We start from the raw sequence: 19,762 nt of genomic DNA, 5'->3' as shown, positions 1-19,762 counted from the left end.
TTTTAACCCCTGCCATTTCCATTTTCCTACAACTTTTCAACGCTTTTCACGAGGAACGAGAAATATCTCGAGTGGGAAAGAATATTGTTGTACTCTGCCTGCACTGTACTACAATTCGGCAGCACAAAGGAATTAAAAATTAAATGAAACGATTTTTATCCTTGATATAATTTTTACTCTCCTCCCCTTCGTGTATTGAAAATCATTAACAAATATTATACAGCCTTTCTATCAAGATAAAACAAAAGTAGTTTTAAATAATGTTTACTGGTTTAAATAAGTTGACTAGATGCAATCGTAAAGCTGAATGTTTAAAACCCGCATTCCTGTTTTTATATATATATATATTTCCTTTCACCGCGTAATTCTTCACCGTGAACAAATGACATTATTTGTATGAAATTCCCCGTACCAAGTATCGTCGTTAAAGTGTTGGTAATAATTGTACCTTGAGTTGAGGAAAAGCAGTTTGAAAATTGCGGTAGAAATCTGATGACGATTATCGTCATTGTTTCGTAAAACGTGTCGAAAATTGTCGGTACGATTAGGAATAGCTGTTATACTCACCTCCTTGGAGCGAAGGGTAGATATAGAAGGAGGGTTCCTGGAGCCAGGAGACAACGCGAACCAAGTCCTTAACAAAGCTCGGGATAACGCAGCGTAGAACAGCTGTACATCCTCTGGAAGCACCGCCCATTACTTCGACGTCTACCTTGTAGGCCTGGGCGACGACTGGCGAGAGACGGAGAGAGAAAGAGAGAGAGAGAGAGAGAGAGAAGAAGAAAAAGATATTATTTTACAGTTTCCAAGAAATCCTCGGATTAATTAGCGACAGATTTACAGCTCGAGGAATAACCAAGAAAGCTGTGTCTCTCTTCCCGTTATCAATTAATCGGTTCAACGATTCGCCGACTGATAATTTGATACATCAATTTCTTATCTCGTAATTGCTTCCGAGAATATGAGTTCTCGAAGCAAGCAGACAGAGGACAAGATGTTTGCGCAGAAGCTCTGTTCAAAAGCACACCCAACGTCTTCGACACTCCGGTCACCCACCGATAAAGCCTGTTTGAAAAATTCATCCGTGAAAAGGGAGGAAGGTAAATTGAAAAACACGTTTACGATATCCTAACGAAACAAAGTTATAGTTCGGTCCAGTTCAGCGGATCCTGGCTGATTGAATCATGATCCAACCATTTCCGGGTCCGTCCTCTTCCTCCGAGTCGGAACGTCATCGTTGCGAAGTCCTTCGATCTAGAATGGAAGTATGTCGTCGTGTGTCGTTTTTTATTCGCCGTCTTTTTTCTTCTTCGTCTTCGTTCGTCTCACAGGTACGACGAGAAGCACCTACCCACGTGTATGTATCTCATAATGGTTTATGGGTACAGTGAAGGAGGAAGCGAGGCGAAGGGAAAGAGACAATGGGAGGTAGTGACGCTTCGGCAGATCCCTCAGGGGTAACACGGTGTGACGTGATGCCGCAGTAACGGGGCCAGACCAACGCCTGACACTCTGGGATCCTACCAGGAATCCGATACCACGACATCTCTCAAGTGAACATCCAGGGCTCGAAATGCTACTGTGTTTCCTCCTGTTCAGAACTGGGTTTCGTACCATTGGTGGGCGGTTGTTTGTGTCTGTACCTTGCGCCATCCTCAGCCCTCCAAGTCCCCAGGACAAACGGAGCTCGAAGCGCTAAAGGGATCCTTGTAGGGTGCATACGTACCGTGTACAAGTTCTGGACCTGGATTAGCGTCACATCCACGGATCTTCAACGTCTCTGTTTCGCCACGGATTTACACGTGGGTATAAATGATTCTCATGGTGTATTGATAAGGGATGATGTTTTGTGCTCGAGCTTTTGGGGATTGGTTCACCCGAAGTCGATACGTTTTAGGCTTTTCATATTTTATGCACCTATTTGTCAAATTATTGGATTTGTAAGTGACGGAGATCTTTGTAAAATACAAAAATATGATATCCGTGAGTCGGAATTACGAGCTTCGACATTGATTTAGAATGGTTCATATAGTTCTTGCATTTTTCGATCTTTCGTAGATCTTTTTCAGCAGAAATCGGTGAACAGCGGTTAAATTTTTTCTGGAATCACCTCACGTGTGACGTACGATTTTTTGAGTTGAGGTACCAATCAGAGGATCAATGTATAGGAATTTACAAATTCGTGCAAAGAATCGGACTAACCGGCTTACTTACGGCGTTAGCGTTGTACAAATGTGAGAAAAAGGAAGCTTCCATACCGAGAAAGGAAGGACGAGGGCAAAAGTACGAAACGTCGGAGTCGTTAATCCGAGGTACCATGTGCTGTTTTTCGCTTCCATTTTTACGACGTTTCATTGACTGCCAGCTCTTAATGTTCCTACATATTTTTATGGCTTTAGGAAATTGAGTTTCGACCGAGGCCAATCCTCTGTCCCACCGGTAAAAATAATTATTGCATTCTTGGATGCTAGCCAGGGGCGTTTATATCCTCGAGCAATCTTTTCGCGCTGCAGGAAAAATGGTCTAATAAGAATGTGTCAAACGGGCTAAAAGCTCGGCAGTCATAAATTTCTTCTCTAGCCGTATATACTATGAAATTTTGTTCGTTTTAACCATTTCCATTTGACGTCTAGGTAATTAATCGATGCGAGCACTCGGTTTTCTATTCCAGAGAATTTTCAATGTACCGTTGACCGAGATGCGGTTGAAAATTTCTGCGCAATTGTTTTCACGGATCAATTATTACCCCTCTGGAATCTGCGGAGCGCCAAGATCAGAGAATTAAAGAACAAAAATGTACCCTGAAAGAACCGCGGGGGATGAAGTATATAAAGTTATAATCGTAACTAGACTCCCTTCTTAATCTAGTTTATATACGAAAGCGGTATTTGGTTCAGGAAATCTCGAGCGTGCTCACAGGCGGTCCGGATTTGCATTCAGATTGCGTTTTAAAAAAGGTAATTAACCCGCTCCCCGTTACGCCGCTTCCCGCTGCTGGTGTTGGGTCAGCGTAGAGACTCGCTGGTTTTCTAATCGCTTTGTCACAGCATGAAAATATTCATTCCAATGGCTGCCAAAGTGGATGGTCAGCAAAATCTATCGTTGCACCGAAAACTTCCCTTGGCTATTTCATAGGATTTGCCAAACGAAAAGTATCCTTCAAGCTTGGTAGCTGACCAGTGATAATTGAAATATATTTTCGAAAGTATTTCAACTTGATCATTTTGATTCTGGTCACGTGAGGTTGACTTCTATTTGGATCCCGCGATCTTGAGGAGGTTACAGATGGCCAAAAATCGAGAATCTTTGATAATTATTTTACTACGAAATAGTCACGCGTTGAGTACTTATCAAATTGTTATGTATTCGTAAGATACAAAGATTTTTTTGAAAATACAGAAACAACAAATATTCGAAATGTAAACAAAAGCTCACATGTTGAATGTTGATGACCCTGTTCAAATCATTTCAACATTCTGAAGAATTGGGTAGATTTGTACGATTACACTCTACAACGGCTCATTTTGTTAAGAGAACTATTTTTCTTCATAGCCCCTAAAACAGATTTTCTCATTTTTCAACAGCAAACTTAATACTTCCATTTGCAGATCGTGATCAACAACGATGCAATGTTGTAAAATTAATTACTCAAGGTCACCAAGATGATGAAAAAAAAGTTTTTGCAGTGAGTTCGTAGAAAATGATCTTCTGAGCAAAAGTAGCCATCGTAGATAAAAATCGCTCAAATCTACGAGATTTTCAATAATTTTCCAGCATTTGCTTATGATTCCGGTATCTTTCGTTTTTGCGTATATACCAAAAATCTTCGTAGCTCACGGTTATGATAATATGATAAATGATCAACGTCTGACAATTTTAATAACCTGCAGCCTTCTCAAGGGGATAAAATGCGTTACAGACATTGCTCGCTATGATTTTCGAACAGAATAATACAGCTGCTCGAGTATTTCGAAGCTGTGGTATTTCCGCGGGGAAAAAGTCTCTCCCTGAAATCTGTCGCTATTAAAATGGCGAAGATCAAAGCAGGACTCACCGGCTCTGACTTGAACGTCTCGGGTCAAGACTCTGCCAACGGTGTTGCTGGCGACACATCTATAGGCGGTGCTGTGTACATCCTGCCTGTAGGCCGCGGCCGGAAACGGAAGTAGAACGAGGGTGCCATTCCTGAGTACCCTCCGGACACCGGGAACGTCACTGGCGGGAAGTCCGTCGGCTGTAACCCAATCGATGTTTGGTAGCGGACTTCCGGACGCTGCGCAGTCGAGCCAGGCACCACTTGAGTTTGAGAATTCAATTCTTGACTGGGGCTCGATGAGGAAACTCGGTCCTCGGAGATGAGCGTCAAAGCCACCGACCAAAGTCGCCGCCGCCGCCGCCCCTGCTGTATTCGGAAATAATAACCCAACGTTAGTCGAAGTCTTTCCAAGGGTGTGAAGGGAATTTTTTAGACACATACATGTCGAGAGGGTGCACAGGGATCAGCTTTTACTTTAAAGTATCAAGCTTCAAGTTAGAGTTATAGATGTACCAAGTTTGACGTTTCCATGAAAATAAGGAGCAGGCAAGCGTAGTGACTGACATTTTTCTTTAATCGCACAATCTTGGGCGTGAAAACATCACTGATTGCGAATTATTCCACTTGGCTTCTGGCATCAGCTTTATATCTTTAGATTCGTGTGCATAATGCAAATGACGATTCGCGATTTAAGGGGATGACGTAACGCGAGCCGAGAAGTTGAAAAATCTCGGTTATCTTAATTGGTGCGAAAAGTTTGAGCAGCTTTTTCATCCCTTGAAAGCTTGTCTGGGTTTGGATACGGGTGGCTGGGGGGGTGGTTTAGCCAGCCTTAGAGAACGTCAGGCTTTAAGGCTGATTGTGATAAATTATACTCGTTCTATGCCTTTTGGCAACGTTTTCAAACTTCAAAGCGTTGAGCCGAGCTTTAGCATTGTTTATAGAGAATTCAACGCTGACTGAATGATTTTTTTTTTTTTTTTTGTAAAGGAAAGAGAAGTTTTCGGTTTGAACCAAAAGGATTAGAACAAGAGCAACTTTTTTTCTTTCATCTTTTGCCAAGAGTTTTATACAGCGAAAAATTATGGCAACTCATTTCTTTCAATAAAATATTGTCAAGTTCTTTATTTTTGTCTGAGTTACAAATAAACTTGAATGGGTTTCATAAGTCTGCAAAATTTCGTTGTTCGAAAAATAATTACAAAGTTAGACCGACAGGTGTTTTCCATAACGGAAACACCGTGGGTTCGAAAAAAAAAAAATACACACATTCGTCCATCTTTTTTTGTTCGCAAAAATTTATTTCCAGTTGCGATATGTACCTATCCGAATCTCCACTGTCATTAATTAGAACTCGGCGTGCTTTTTTCGTAGGTTATTAATCGTACGTCATTTACATTCATACCTGGACCGTATATTTTTCAACCCCGAAAAAAGATGAGAAAGCGAGAGAGAAGGAGAGAGCGAGGTAGGCAGAGATTTATGGTGTCGCTATACCCCCGGTATTTTGTTTTAGGCTTGTTTCGCCCCCGTCCCCCTGCACCCCTGTCAAACTCTCGCGCTCTCTTCCTCTCTGCAAACGCCGTTACGTAATAACGAGGAAAACAAGCGGTTTTGGGCTGGCTATGAGCCAGCTCTCGAGCTTCCCGTTCTCGCACTGCAGGTTCCAAGTTTATGCCCAGTAAAAAAAAAAAGAAATAATATCCAATTCAAATTTGGAGCTAGAAATTTAGATTTTTGATTAACGATTTAAAATCACTCAGATACCATGTTACATGAAATTATGACGATTTTTTATTTTTAATATTTTGAACCACTGCAATGGATCCACCATTACAAATTTTGGAAGTATGACATTGGATACGTGATCAGCGAACCAAAAAACTTTGTCGTACCTATTTTCATTTGAATCCATTCATTCGTTCTCAAGATATTAGGTTTGTGGAATTTTGTTATTTAAATAATTGAAAAAGTAGTGAACCGATGAAAGCCAAATGGTATCGTCGGACAAAAAAATTGACCAGACGCATGTATAAATATCCACACAGACACAGTTGTCAATCCGAAAATGGTCGGAGATGATTTTCCAGATCTCGAAACGTTAAAGTCTATTGTAAATTAAGCTTTTCGTTTTCGGGATGATCACGATAAATTCTTTTTTATCTTGAAAAACAGAGGAACCGGAAGTTAGAAATCGACTTCGTGAAAAGAGTGATTTTTTGCAGCACTTAAACCGTCGCAGATTCCATGTTTAATATGTTGTACTTGTAACTCGTTGAAGCTGAAGTGGTGTGGCTTGTAATAGATTGTGCCACACAGCGACGGTGAGTTCCTGTCGGATAAGGATACTTTTCACCAACAATTTCACGAGTCATTAAAGGAGGTGAGTGGTATTGTCCTAAAACCCTTCGGGAACAACCTGCGACCAAATCGAGATGAGGGTCCGAGGATGTGTACGTCTACTGTACAATACATGGGTGAATTTCCCTGCGTCAAAATGATTAAGTACGTATACTTAAAACGGAAATCCACTGATTCATTCGCGAGGAGGAAGTTTTTGGAAGGCAGATCATTGTCACCGCGTGAGGTAAATGAAACTTATCCTGGCGAATCACCTTGAGTCGACAAGAAACATCTGTTGGCTGAATGTTTCTCCCAATACCATTTTTCAACCAGGATACTCAAACGATCGTAATTCGGTCGTGTCCGGGACAATTGAAATCCCATTTGAAAACCGGATACGCAGTTCGACAATTCATCGAGAAAAAGGTCGTGCCCCAGATTCTAGTTTACAGGGTCTGGGTCTCGTAAAACAGCGGTCTCCAGTAATCGGTCCCGTTCTACGGTGTATTCAAATCACATTATTCTTCGGCAAGGGTATAGGGTTGGTCTCACCCCCGCAAAACGAGGGGGAGAAACCTCGCAATCAGATAAGATCCCATCGGCTGAGGGAGCCGCGAACGAGAAAGTGAAAAGCTCGATTCTCGAATTAGGCGAGAGACGGGGATGAAAATTCGTGGAGTCAAAAGCTTCTGTCTCTTGTCAAGCTCGTGTAGAAATATCAAATGGCGGTGCCTATCTTGTATCGAAGTGCCTGCGTCGCACAGGGAGTGAATTTTGCAAAATTGACAGGCATCCGTATCTTTCCCGGAAAGTGTTCCTTCACTTGTATCCTAAAATATTGTATTCGCAATTTTTCACGACATTTTTTGCAGAACACTGTAACACCTTAACTCCACGCACCGTGCGTTGGGATTAGGACAGCATCGAGGGGTGATCGAAACGGAGCGGCAGCTCTAATTGGGGCTCGTTTTGTCACGGGTGTCTGGCATTGTTCGTCGGTTCTTTTTTTCCCGTTCCCTCTCTCCGCGTTTCCCTTTTTTCTTTCTACACCGCCGCGCTCTCTTCTCTACTCGCCAAGAAGAACGTTAGTCGGCGTATAATCAGTCCGGAGGCTATGATTGATCAAACTTCCAACCCAACGCGAAGTCCTTCTCGTTTGTGTCTTTCATCCATCATCCATCCTTCCGTTTCTTCCCGCCCTGTCTGCCGGCTCCGAAACCCTCTTCGATTCCTTGTCCAAGCTACTTATGTCTACCCTGATAGACATCGTGCTCGTTTTGTTCAGAGCTCCGACGTTGGAACTCGCGGTTGACAATGGCGCGAGTTCAACAGGATGAACCGAAAAACGAATAAACGAACTCCGAGTGGTGCTGTTTTTTTCTTTTTTTTTATTTATTTCCTCTTCATCGCAATTCAATCATTGCCTTAGCAATACCAACGTCCGATAGGGATGGAAAAATTCGATGGCGGATGGCTTGAATAGCTGCCTGGAGTTTTTCGTTCTCGCACCGTCATTTTCTTTGCTCTCTGGCAATCCTTTATCAATTATGTATTTCCATTGAACCTCAGGTTGCCCCAAGCCCCGAACCTACAAGGTCCTGGATAGGACCTCTTATCCTAAACCACCTCGCGCCTTGTTCGATCTACCTTCACGGTCCGCTACCTGTTTTTTTTTTTTTTTTCAGCCGAAGGCAGTATCCGAAACACATTTCGATGTAGATGAGGCTACTTCGAGTTATTCTTCAATTCTGGAGGATAAAGTTCTCGGCAACGTTGCCACCGGGTGTTGTTTGCATGATTTTATACGACCACCGAATTGATTCTCGTCGAGGTAAGAATTTATTCTTGTCTCGCGAGGCGTTACCTCATTTTTCTTAATTTTACGCCCGAATAATTCTTCTTTTCAAAATTCATTTTAATGTTTCATATAAAGTATATGCGCAGATAAGATCGAATAAGAGAAAAAAAATCAATAGCTATTAAAGATCCTTCCGCCTCCAATTTATGTTCAAAATGAACGCAAGCGTCGAACTGTTCTTTATCGAGCGCATTGAAGCGAGGCAATAGATTGCAATTATCATTTCGGTCGAGTAAGCCTGGTAATCGGGAAGGCTTACGCCGGCTGGCAAATTATTATTAATTGCATTACCAGGGCTTACCTACGCGAACGGTTCTGCGGCACAGCCGATTGGTTACATAATTCAGGTACGCTAAGCTCCGGCCAAAATGCAAATAGAGGCTGCTTTCTATCAGAATGCAGAGGTATGCGGCTATTTTATGCACTTTCATAGTCTTTCTATTTTCCAATTATAATCCATCTCAACTGGCGAAAAATCTCCCACTAATTTTTGTCAAATGGTTATCATTAAAGGTTGACATTTTCTTTTCGCTCGAAGTATAAATTTAGCCTGATGTACGTAACTATACGTTATATTAGATCATTTTTCTCTTTGGAACAATCTCTCTCTGTCTCTCTCTCTCTCTTCTACCTCTGCTCCTAGAATTTTCCCCTTAGCTGACGGAATGAATACATTATTCATAAATGCCATCCCGTCTTGCGACCCACAGCTCAGATTCCTGCTCTCCACATACCCCAGAGGATTTTTTCAATTCTGATTTTATCCAACATCACATCGCCGTTCAATGATCCGAGCTTCGCCGTACCTGTTTCAACCTAGGCATCAATTTTTTTTAACCAATGCAAAATAAAATCGTTTCAAATTTCGCTGAAAAAAAAAAGTGAATTGTTTATCAATTTTTCAACTCCAAATTAGTTTGGATACTTTCTTCTTTGCAGTTCAGGAACACGCTTTTGAGTTCATTATCAACCATAATTTATCGCTAGTCTGAACGAAGATGAGGTACTCTTCAGCGTTGTTGACAGATTTGACCATGCTTCAACCTACCTACGATATAATTTCGCAAACTGATCAGTCTATGAACATCTTAAACAAGTTGTAACCGAAACGGTGGATCGTTGCCTCGACGTATATCCAGCACCAGCGCTCGGTTTGACTTGGATTCCAAGGACGACAAAGTATGACCAAGTTAAAGTCTGGGAAGTGAATCGCTCGCGCGAGGTCAGTGAGCCAGAGTGACCCTGTCGCGCTAAATGTATAGTATAATTCGGCATTCTGGAGGCATAACTTTGAATGGAAACTCCGCAAACTCAATGGCAGAAGGTGGGTGGGTGCAGGATAGGGACAGGGTCCTAGCGTATACATAGTGAGCTGGATTTGGTTGGATAGTAAGATTGAATTTGCGAACTTGGAGTTGAGGACGATGAGAACGGGACTGGGGATGGTGTGTAGTTGGGTAGTAGATGGGCGGGTATAACGGTGGCAGTTCGTGCCTACGAGACAGTGTTTGCCGATCGAATCAAGATGGCAATTACTTGATCCTGAGAGAAAATGGCAGGTGGTATATAGTCGGTGGATGTAGTACGCGTCCCAGCTGCTCGGCATCAATCGTGGATCGACGTAACGACGAATATACTTTGCCTGGTCGCCGACGCGTACCAGTCGAGTTTACATAGAGAGTTTACTTTCAATTAATTACACTCTCTTTCTTCCTTGCGAAACCGAGACTGGAAGATGGCACGTGAATATCGAGCTTGCATTAATAATCTACTCGTTTCCTTTCTATCCATCCACCTTGACGTAACGTTTATAGGTATACGGAAGCTTCATCTAACTCTCTGTAATGTAAATCTGTGATAATCGGATGAAGGGAACTATTTTTAGGTACATCTCGACTTTATCGGCTCCAAACTGCTCTTGACGGCATACTTTTCCGAAGGGACAGTCAGAGCACCGTAATGAGGAAGACCATGGGTGATGATCGTTGTTAAAATCCGTTAACTAGTCTCGAGCGAATCCATTTGGTGCGTACAAATCCGGCCTAGACTATTTACCAGGTCGTTACTTTGCAAGTATTAACATGTCTTTCGAACAAAGTGGGTCCTTTGATGCGATGGGCCGCGAAGCAAGGGACGCTAGTCAGACGACTCGAGCTCTCGCAAATGAGGGAAAGGCCGAAATACTCGGGAAGGCGGAAAGAGCTATCGTATGCAGGTTGGCACAAGACGTGCTCAAGACGTAAACGAGTGTAAGATGCATGCCTCAGCAGTGTCGCAGAGCCGTCGCCCCGTGGGTCGATACCCTTTGTTACCCTCACCTGTGTGTCGGTGAGGACCGGCGATTATCTACTTCAGGAAACAATGCCCCCCACAGTACCGTCTGCAGCAGTACCCTGCTAATTCGTGACTAATCACCCGCTTCAAATCTTCACCTGTACTCCGAATTATCTCTATTTTCGACTACGAGTTTCGACCACTTCAATTTGACGATAACGCGAAGCGTGTCCGCCTGTATGGCGTTCGCATGATCGCTGTCTTCGTACACTTGCGTTTGATTTTTATCTCCTTTTTCTTATTTCAAAAAGATGTTTAACACAAATTCATATCGTTTGCTTCACGTGTGAAAAACTAGTGGCATGAAAAAATGCACCACTCGCATAACTTGCGTATAACGTGACACAAACTGGTAGAAGAAAAAACGACAATCTTTTTAACAAGTTAGCAGACTTAACACTGGAGGTTGCGTAACACGTGCACTGATTTATAAATCTGTAGCTGCATCCTGCCTCGAAATTCAAACTGAATTCTGTGGTGGTGATTTGTCCCAGACGGATCGGCCCACCGACAGATCCCGTGGTTGTTTGTCCAACGCATACATTATACGTGCTTGCACAGCTCAGTTTTGCTTTTTATGATAACAAAAAAGATCCACCTGCTCCACGTGTCTGGTTGTTCGAGAGGATGATGGATTTATTGCCAATGTTTGTCTACTACCTAAGAAATTCGTTGAAAGTATATTCACCGTATTGTTGTAATTTGTAAACAATAGTCGATGGATACAGAGTTCTTTTAATGGTCTAACTTTACTTTTTCAGTGGATGACTGGAGTTCACAGACAGACAGATTTCATCCGTGCAAGATCAGTAGGAAAAGTTTGCCTGGGCTGCTTTGTCATTTTTCTGTTCACATTGATACGTATATAGTCGTCCGGTTGGTAATAGGTAGAAGCTACGCGTAGTTTTCTCATTTTCCTCAAAAGTCTGGGAGTAGCTTTTAACTGATTCCAAGTTCGGAGCGTTTTGCTGCCCCTGAGGAACAAAGCCGGTACCGCTGGTTGGTAGAGTTGCAAATACAGCCCCGGAGGTTGGCGTTTTTATTTCAAAACTTGGCTGGCTTTTAGAATGTTTTAAAATGTCGAGCCGACGTTGAGAACAGGGTCGACGCTGAGGGGAGTCGAGGGCGGCTGGTGCCCGGAGGTCGTGGCTCTGGAGTACTCGGTGTCACGGAGATGAGAGAATGGCTAACCGAGAGGACGGGGAACCGTCCAGGAAATGAAGACGACAAGGACACCCTCTAAAATGCTTCCAGGTTCCTCTTATCTTTTCTCCCTCCCGCCGCTACTTCTCGAGAAATTGAAAGCGCTTACGCTTTTTATAATATGGAGATTACCGAGACAGGTATATATATACGCCCTCTGCGAGAGTTTGTCTTCGTCAACATTGTCATCCGTTGTATGGCTGCAGCTTAAGAAAAAAAAACATCAAAACGTTGAACAGAAATAGACATTTTACAAACATCAGCAACTGGCCCAAAAATCCATCCATAATCTTGTTTATATACAGACAACGTAGGAAAGCAGTTTCAACAAAACTATTAACATACCTGCTGCTACTCAGCCTCAGGTCAGCCGCGAGAAAAATGGAAACAAAAATACTACTGGCGGATTCCGTTTTCTTTCCGAGGTGTCAAGGAACTTTTTCTTGATATTGGACCAAGTCAATCACTGTCCAACCAACAACTAATCGTTTATTAACTTGTTCGTGGGATTAGCAGCACGGCCGTAACATTTGGTGGCATGTGTGGGATGTGAGCAGATGCTATTAGCAGCGACCCTTCAAACGAGACGATACCATCGCGGATGAATCCCGTCCACATTTTACTGAAAACGCGAGACATGGCACTCGAGGGGTCTGGTGTGAATGGGGCTCGATTGCGATCAGCTCTATAACTCAGTTATAACGCCATCTCCTCTAGGAGTCGTATAGCACAGTCAACGGGGTGTAGCAGACGTCGGAGCCGTCGGTGTGGGTGCGAGAAGCGAACTCTCTCACATCTGCAAAGTCATGGCTCACTGAGATGGGCGGAAAACGATCAGACGATGGAGAAACTGATAACTACCTTTCAATCGTGGTTAGAACAATTATATGAACTCCGTTACTCAAGTCCCTAACGCGCTCACGTCGACGCGATGAACGGCTCACAACGAAGTTGAATTCTGCGCACTTTCGATTGTTTGGAAATTTTCTTCAAGACTCTACTGTACTACGTACAGGATACTGCGTACTATTTCGAAAACTTGCTTTAGTTTTCAATTTCACATTATTTGCACTTTTCAATGCTGAAATCGACGATGATGATGGTGTGAAGATACCACGCGGTAACATCGAATGTTGGCCGAGCTCCGGGCTTTTGGATATTTTTCAGAATAGACACATCGTCTCGGTTTCAGAGCGAATGATAGTGAACTTTCGGAAATACACAGCTCAACTTCTCACGTGTGATAATTACCAGAAGCGTATAAACAACGCGCATCCAATCCTTGCTGCGAATTCTACCAGAGACGGTGATTCAGAGGACCAGCTGACATGTTTTCGCATAACACGTGTGGACGGAGATTCCATGGGTCAAGAGATCGTCACCTTCAACGACTATTCATCACCCCGTCGCCAACCCTCAATTCCCGTTTGATCCCCGCTCTGCATCGTTGGCTTAGGCGCGGAGAGGTCAGAGCGCAATCCATCCGTCCACTATATACAGCCATATATAGTACATATACAACATTGTATATACGCCGAATGACACCCGTGACCCAGGCTTGGCATCCATATTTTGTGAATGGAACCGTCTGGGGTAGTGGGTATGGGACAGAGTACGCATATTTGCGTCCGGCAACAATGACCGCAATCAATGCAGCCGCACTTTGCTCTTCAGGCCTCTCGTTCGTCGCATCGCGTCACGTCGCTTGTCCTGTCCTGTCCTCTTCAATCCTCCACCGGACTCTCGGACTGACCAGTACACGCCACTACCCTATTGGCCCCAATTGCCTTTTGTCAGCTGTCCCATTGTGTGCGTGTACGCCGTGCCTATACGCGTGTGACAAAGGCTATACGACCACCGTAGGCATCGGTGAGTCAAGTGAACGAGAATCTTTTTCCCGTCATGTTTTTCGTTTCATTTTCTACGCACGTGTTCCCTACTTTTTAACACGGGACTGCCGAAATTCGTAAGCTTCCTGCGTTTTGTCGAATCTTTTACGAGGGGAAGAAGCCTTCAGGTGTCAATGAAAATGCCGAGTATATGTGTGTTTCAATTCACCAACGCCTACCAAGTGGAACAAATTTCGTCGCGCGTCCAATGGGGTATATCGTTGGTAAAAAAATTTATCGGCGACCTTGTCCTAAATTTTGTATCCTGTGAAATGGTTCTGTCCCTACCTGGGGCATAAAGTGAGGTTCGTACATATACCTATATAACTACGTATATATACTATATAACCACGTCGACGAAAGTATTTGGCTTTTCAGCTTCACACGAGTTCAGGGCGAGGGGTACTCCTGCGGGAATAATAGGGGGACATGAAGGGACTTTCGTGGATGTCATAAATTTATCAACTAATGAAATAAAAAGAAGAAGAAGAAGAAGAAGAAGAAGAAGGTAGAAAAAAAAATAAAGGGGAAAATAGAGAGGAAAAACTACGAAGGTTCGATCCGTGGTGATGCTGAACAAAGGAAAAGCTTGTTAACCCAAAAAATGAAAGATAGAGCCTGAATATTTCAATTTCTGTTTTCAAACTGGAAAATGGTAAGCAAGTTTGTTAATTATTACATGTTAAAAAAAAATCATGTGCTATTGAATTTTTCAGAACTTGACGGGAAATCACGAAGAGGTTGCGGAAGAAATTTCACGGCAGCTGTGAGAAAGCGATATCGTAACAGGACTGCAACGGTTATCCTCAAATCAGCGTATTCCTTATACCAGTTGATAAATTGCTCGTCAGGTTGTCAGAGAGTTTTAGAAGGCTATGACCTCTGTGGCCTATGGGGTCTCGGATATGAAAGCTTTGTTTTACGAAGCAAGGGGATGCTGAGCTTGTCGTAAAATGTTTACTAGCAACAAGGGAGGGTGACGGTCGCTTGTGATCTTCGAACCCAGGCAGCTCAACGACCCGTTGTCATTGGGAGTAGGGCAAGCCATGTAGATTGACACGTGCAGACGACGAACAAAAGCAAGATGAATATATGAAGAAATACTCATTCTTGTTAGTCATCATTGCCAACATGGAACACCAAGGATTATTGCAAATAAAGCTTCGACGATCTAGACGATAAGTTCACATCTCCTATGAGGAAAAAATTTTCAGATTTCGGTACGAACTGCTCGGAATGATGACAATGGAGAAAACTAAAAGTAAGAATGAGAGTTCATGGATGTACATTATATAATATGGATACGTTCGGAGGAGCCAGCTCATCAGCAATTTAGTTACCAGATCGCCTTACTCGTAATTTTGCCACGGATCTTGTAGCTCATTAGTGTCAGTGCTGGTGTAGAGTTTAGGGCTTATGGTTATACGGAAAGCTGATGTGTACGGTATGCCACTGCTATATATACCTGGGAGTATTAGGCAACGGGATGTCTGGGAACGAGGAGCAGAGGACATCGATGATTTCCCAAGAGGACGCGTCTCCGTCTACGTCTTCGTCTCAGCATCAGCCTCCGCTACCTCCATCACCGCCCTCGTTCCGTCTCCCTTCAACCTCTCTTGTTGCTCCTCTACTACCTCTTCCCTCTTTCCTCGTCCCTTTCTGATGAAGCTCAGCCTCTGTACTCGTGCACATGATTCTCCGCTCGCTTCACAACGATCCTCTCTTTACTATGGCAACGACTCCGTTAACGTTCTCGTGAGATCATCCTAGAACTACGCTCCCCTCTTAGGATCATTTTACAATATGTGTGAACGCACCAAGTACACTTTACTCTCTTCCCAATTAACGATGATCGTTATGCTTGGAAATGGATATAAAGGACGGATTTCAGTTTATTTTGAGAAATAAAGGAAATTAGGATCCTTGTATATACACTGGTCTGTCAAGTCCATACTGACACTTTTCGACATGTCTGGAGATTTGTCCTCTAGAAGTGAATTTGCCTCCAAGTCCGTAAATGGTTGATTGGATCAATCAACGTCACGTCATCATACGTTGGTAGGATTATGATTGGTGCCCGAATATTGCATGTAATTTACCAAAATACTGTCCTATATGTAGACTTGAAACAGTTCTTAAAAAGATTAACGAATGAAATCCATTTGACTTAGCATTTGACAGACGATGATTTTGAATTTCTGAAGATGAAAATGCAGTTCGGTGAAAAATGGTAGGTATTGCAAAGTAACGACATGAGCCAGCTAGTATGCTATCAAATTCCTTTTACTAAGGTATTCCATTAAAATCCACCCTGTCTGGACTCGGATCCTGGTGGGAGTGAACAGGGCGTAAAGGAAGGGTGCGGACAGAGGTAGGAAGATGAAGGGAAGATGTATAAAAGGAGCTCCGCTGCAGGAAGAGAGGAAAGGAAGAAGCCCCGAACCGTTGACAGGCGGCAAATATTGACTCTTCGAAAGAACACACCACCTGCAACACAACGAACGTCGACGACCCTCACTGAGCTGGGACGGTAAAACCGGGGGAAAAACAATTGAGTTATTTATCGGGCTTCGCATGTTTTCATTCGCTAAGCAACGACTCGATTTCCTCTCTCTCCGAGGCGCGAGGAGTAACGGAAAGGAAACGGAAGCCTCCTCGCTTCCTAATTGGCAGTTACTTTTCCCTGATGTAATCGAATCAAACATCGACCGCCTTACGGCTTCTTAGTGCCATCATCATTTCTCTTACGCGTACTTTTTTCATCCAATTCACTCGCGCCTTGAACATAGGCGCATTAGTCCCGGTAATATAAATTGTCTCCAATTACACCCGACGCACCTCTCAATAATTAGAAACAGTCACTCTCGCCAAATGAAACAGACTTTTATTTTATTTTTTCCTCTCCCATCAATAAGGCGCGATCGACTTATGCGCGCGTCGATGCCTTCGTCCTGCAGAGACGCGGCACTTGCTCAATAATTAAGACGCGTCTGCAGGGCTCGATTTAATTTTCATTACTTCCCTTTCAGTCACTCTCTCCCTTTCACTTCGCTGTTAAGATACAGTCTCATTTCCCCCAGAACCGTGACTGGAATCTTCAATTCATTTTGTATCTACAGTGCCATACCCCTCCAGACTTCCAAATAGACGTACAACCGAACTCCAGCAGAACTCACACCAGGAATCGATTCAAACCAGGCTTATTCGTGCAGACTTTGTTTCGCTATTTAAACAACAGTCAGCTCTAGTCACGTCCCAAAACCCTTCCCCCGTTACCGTATTTTCTATCTTATCGTCAGCCGGCAGCCACCGTCATTCAGACGTCCGAAAAACCGCCTCCTCAACTTGGAACCAGTAATTGTACAACTTTCACTGCCATTTATCCTTTGAATTGATTTCACCAACTGTCATTAAGCTTTGGCCATGTTTATTCGCTCGTGTTAAGATACTTTAGGGCATGTGTTGAGTTTTCGAAGATCATGAAGTCAGTCCCACACTTGCAATCTCCAAATTAGTTATACATCCGATACTTCTAATGCATCAGTCAACATGCGATAATGCGTACGGAATCGAGTGGAAGTAGGAATATCGTACACGTCAAACTTGGGCTCTCGCATTGGAGCTATAGTCATACAGTTTCAAGCCGAGGGATAATTACACTGTACTTTATAGTATCCCAGTTTAGCGAACACGAACAAAGTTACAGGATCCGTCTGAGAAAGGTTTCCCTGGGTTGATTCCGCGTTTTGTGTAAGTTTAAGCGTGTGTACGTTCAGGAAGGTAGCGAAGGAGAGCAGGATCAGCAATATCTGGAACTCGTAGATAAGGATGGACTATCGGAGCCTACGAACCTGACACCATGACACTCGCGCGTCCTCGGACAGTCACCCTTGCAAAATTCCTAACATCCCGCTACCGACAACGAGCCAACAAGACTACGCTCAGTTACGACAGCCTTCAACCTCAGCTGTAAAACTGTAAAGGCTTATTCCACCCGACTTGACATCACAGTCCTCGTACGCATCTTGCCTGACACACATGCATAGACGGGGCTTATTGTTTCATGTCCGTGAGAAATTTATCACGATGAGACAAGGAGGATGTATGAGACATAATTCTCTGAAAGAGTGATGTAAAAATGCTGTCGTTGGATACTGGAACTTATGGTCACTGTTGGTTTATTCTCGAATGAGTGATAGGTGAACCTTGGTGAGCTTACACAGAACTTGAGTTTGACGTAAACTGCGGAAACGAGTCGTAATCTCACGTCGATAGTAAAACGATGCAAAAAACGGAAGCTTCACTTCTTGTTGGTTGTTCGAGCGACTTCTTGAAGGCGATGGAATCCATGAATTGATTGAGTGATAGGTGCCGGCGGATTCCTGTCCGTGGAATCCAGACTCCTTTAGAGCCTGGAACGATAGGTATATGTAAACAATCAATCTTCCAATCAAAGTTGGAATTCAGTACTCGTCGAGCGACACCTCTAACGACGCAATCTAAATTCCTAAAACAACGGGGAGTTTCCGTACCATGTACAAGCAGAGGAAGCCGGTGTACACACACGTAAAGTTGTGTTGGTCGGTACATATTTCAGTGGGAAGACGCTTTCACCCTCTGCAGGTGGTATACAGAGGAACAGACATACCTGATGCTGCTGGTAAACTTGGAGGTCTAATTGATCGTGGTGGAGAGATACCCGGAACAAAAGTATACAACCCTCTCTGGACGACTCGTCGAAAACGGAATGCCTAGGAAAGTAAAAGGTTGAAAATCAGACAGCACGTACCCTGCCCCGGTACTTTTGCATTTCACTCCGTTCGTTTTATCTCTTTATTTCGGTATCTTTTGCACACTGTATCCCCAGAAAAGGGGAGCTAGAAACTCGTTATCATGTTCCGTCAGTAAAATAGATTACCATCGCTGCCAGTACTAACGACTACTGCTGGTGTATACGTGTCCGTGGTAATTACTGCCTGGCACGGTAGGACCACCGTGGTGGTACCGTAGCATGCAAAATATGTTCTCTTTCAGCTCAGAGTCTATCCAATTCCGCGCGAGCTCACCGTTCTTTGGATTTGATTTTTTCACATCCCTCCAGGGACTCGGAATTCAAATGCGAAATATTTTCATTCCAGTCCGTTATTACACGTAAATTGGCTTGTTCTATTCCATTCCATCTCCAAGAGATGATTATCTCTTGCGACTCTCTTCCTTTGTACGGCTGCAATTTACCTAATGGCTTTACCGGTCCGTGACACTAACGCTGGAGCTACATCGTGAGGGAAATAAATTTTGAAATATGAAAAAACTCAACGCTCTGTGAAAAGTTCTCAGCCTTTTGTGAGTGTGTCTTATTCGCTGTTGGAGGAAGGCTGAAACATCCAGTGAACATCAGTGGAAAAATATGCTTCCGAGCGTTACTTTGACCAGCGTTTAATATCAGACTTTGATCGATAAAAATCGAATATCCTTTTCAAAGCACAGTTTCTGAATACTATTCTGTGTACCTAAGCTATATCAGACGGAAATTTTCGAGTGCGTAGGCAGAAGCGTTCGAAGAGCAAGAGGCAGACGTTTCCATTTCATTATTGCAAATTTTCTTTTATTGCCCAGCCTGAGGCGGCGGTGGATGGAAGATATAAGACACTTTGTGCCCCCGGTAATAACACTACGTGGCAATATGGTTGCTTCGCAGCTTTGGAGCTTGCGGTGTGCCGACGTTATAGGGGGTCGCAGCATAAAAAGACCTCCCTGTTTTCCTTATGTTCCAACAGCTCTCCAGTAGCCCTCGTTCTGACATCAGCACGCTTTCGAGCCCCGTTTCAAGGTGTGAGTGAGAAGTTCATTCCAACCTGCAAAATTGTCCGTGTCGCAAACAGAAGCCCGACCGTTCCACGTGTACACCAGGCTTTATTATTTCAGAGGAAAAGTTGAGAGCACCAAACTGAAGTTGTAAATTGCTGCGTGGGTAGGTTTCGGGAAATTTTCGTGGCATGCGGTCGAATGGTTGGAATTCACAAATTTGCCACGGAAGATATTCGAGATTTTGAAAACGGGAAACGGTTCCCTTACCTACTCTCGTACTTGTACATAACT

At 43.5% G+C, this 19,762-nt stretch overlaps 1 protein-coding gene across 9 annotated transcripts in view; it reads right to left on the bottom strand.

Moving 5' to 3' along the window:
* Positions 1-19,762, bottom strand: part of LOC124174822 (Down syndrome cell adhesion molecule-like protein Dscam2) — a 114,569-nt gene that overhangs the window by 56,161 nt on the left and 38,646 nt on the right. For all 9 annotated transcript variants that reach the window (XR_006869009.1, XR_006869010.1, XR_006869011.1 and 6 more), the window contains exons 2-3: positions 4,055-4,402; positions 568-732 (exon numbers count right to left, since the gene is read on the bottom strand). Coding sequence is in view for 6 of the 9 variants with exons in the window: in XM_046554345.1 (XP_046410301.1) it covers positions 568-732; positions 4,055-4,402 (513 nt within the window). In the remaining 3 variants the exon portion in view is untranslated. The remainder of the gene's footprint in view (positions 1-567; positions 733-4,054; positions 4,403-19,762) is intronic.

The sequence above is a fragment of the Neodiprion fabricii genome, chromosome 2, assembly GCF_021155785.1.
Source record: "Neodiprion fabricii isolate iyNeoFabr1 chromosome 2, iyNeoFabr1.1, whole genome shotgun sequence".
Classification (NCBI taxonomy): domain Eukaryota; kingdom Metazoa; phylum Arthropoda; class Insecta; order Hymenoptera; family Diprionidae; genus Neodiprion; species Neodiprion fabricii.
This window is presented reverse-complemented; position numbering and strand designations above follow the sequence as displayed.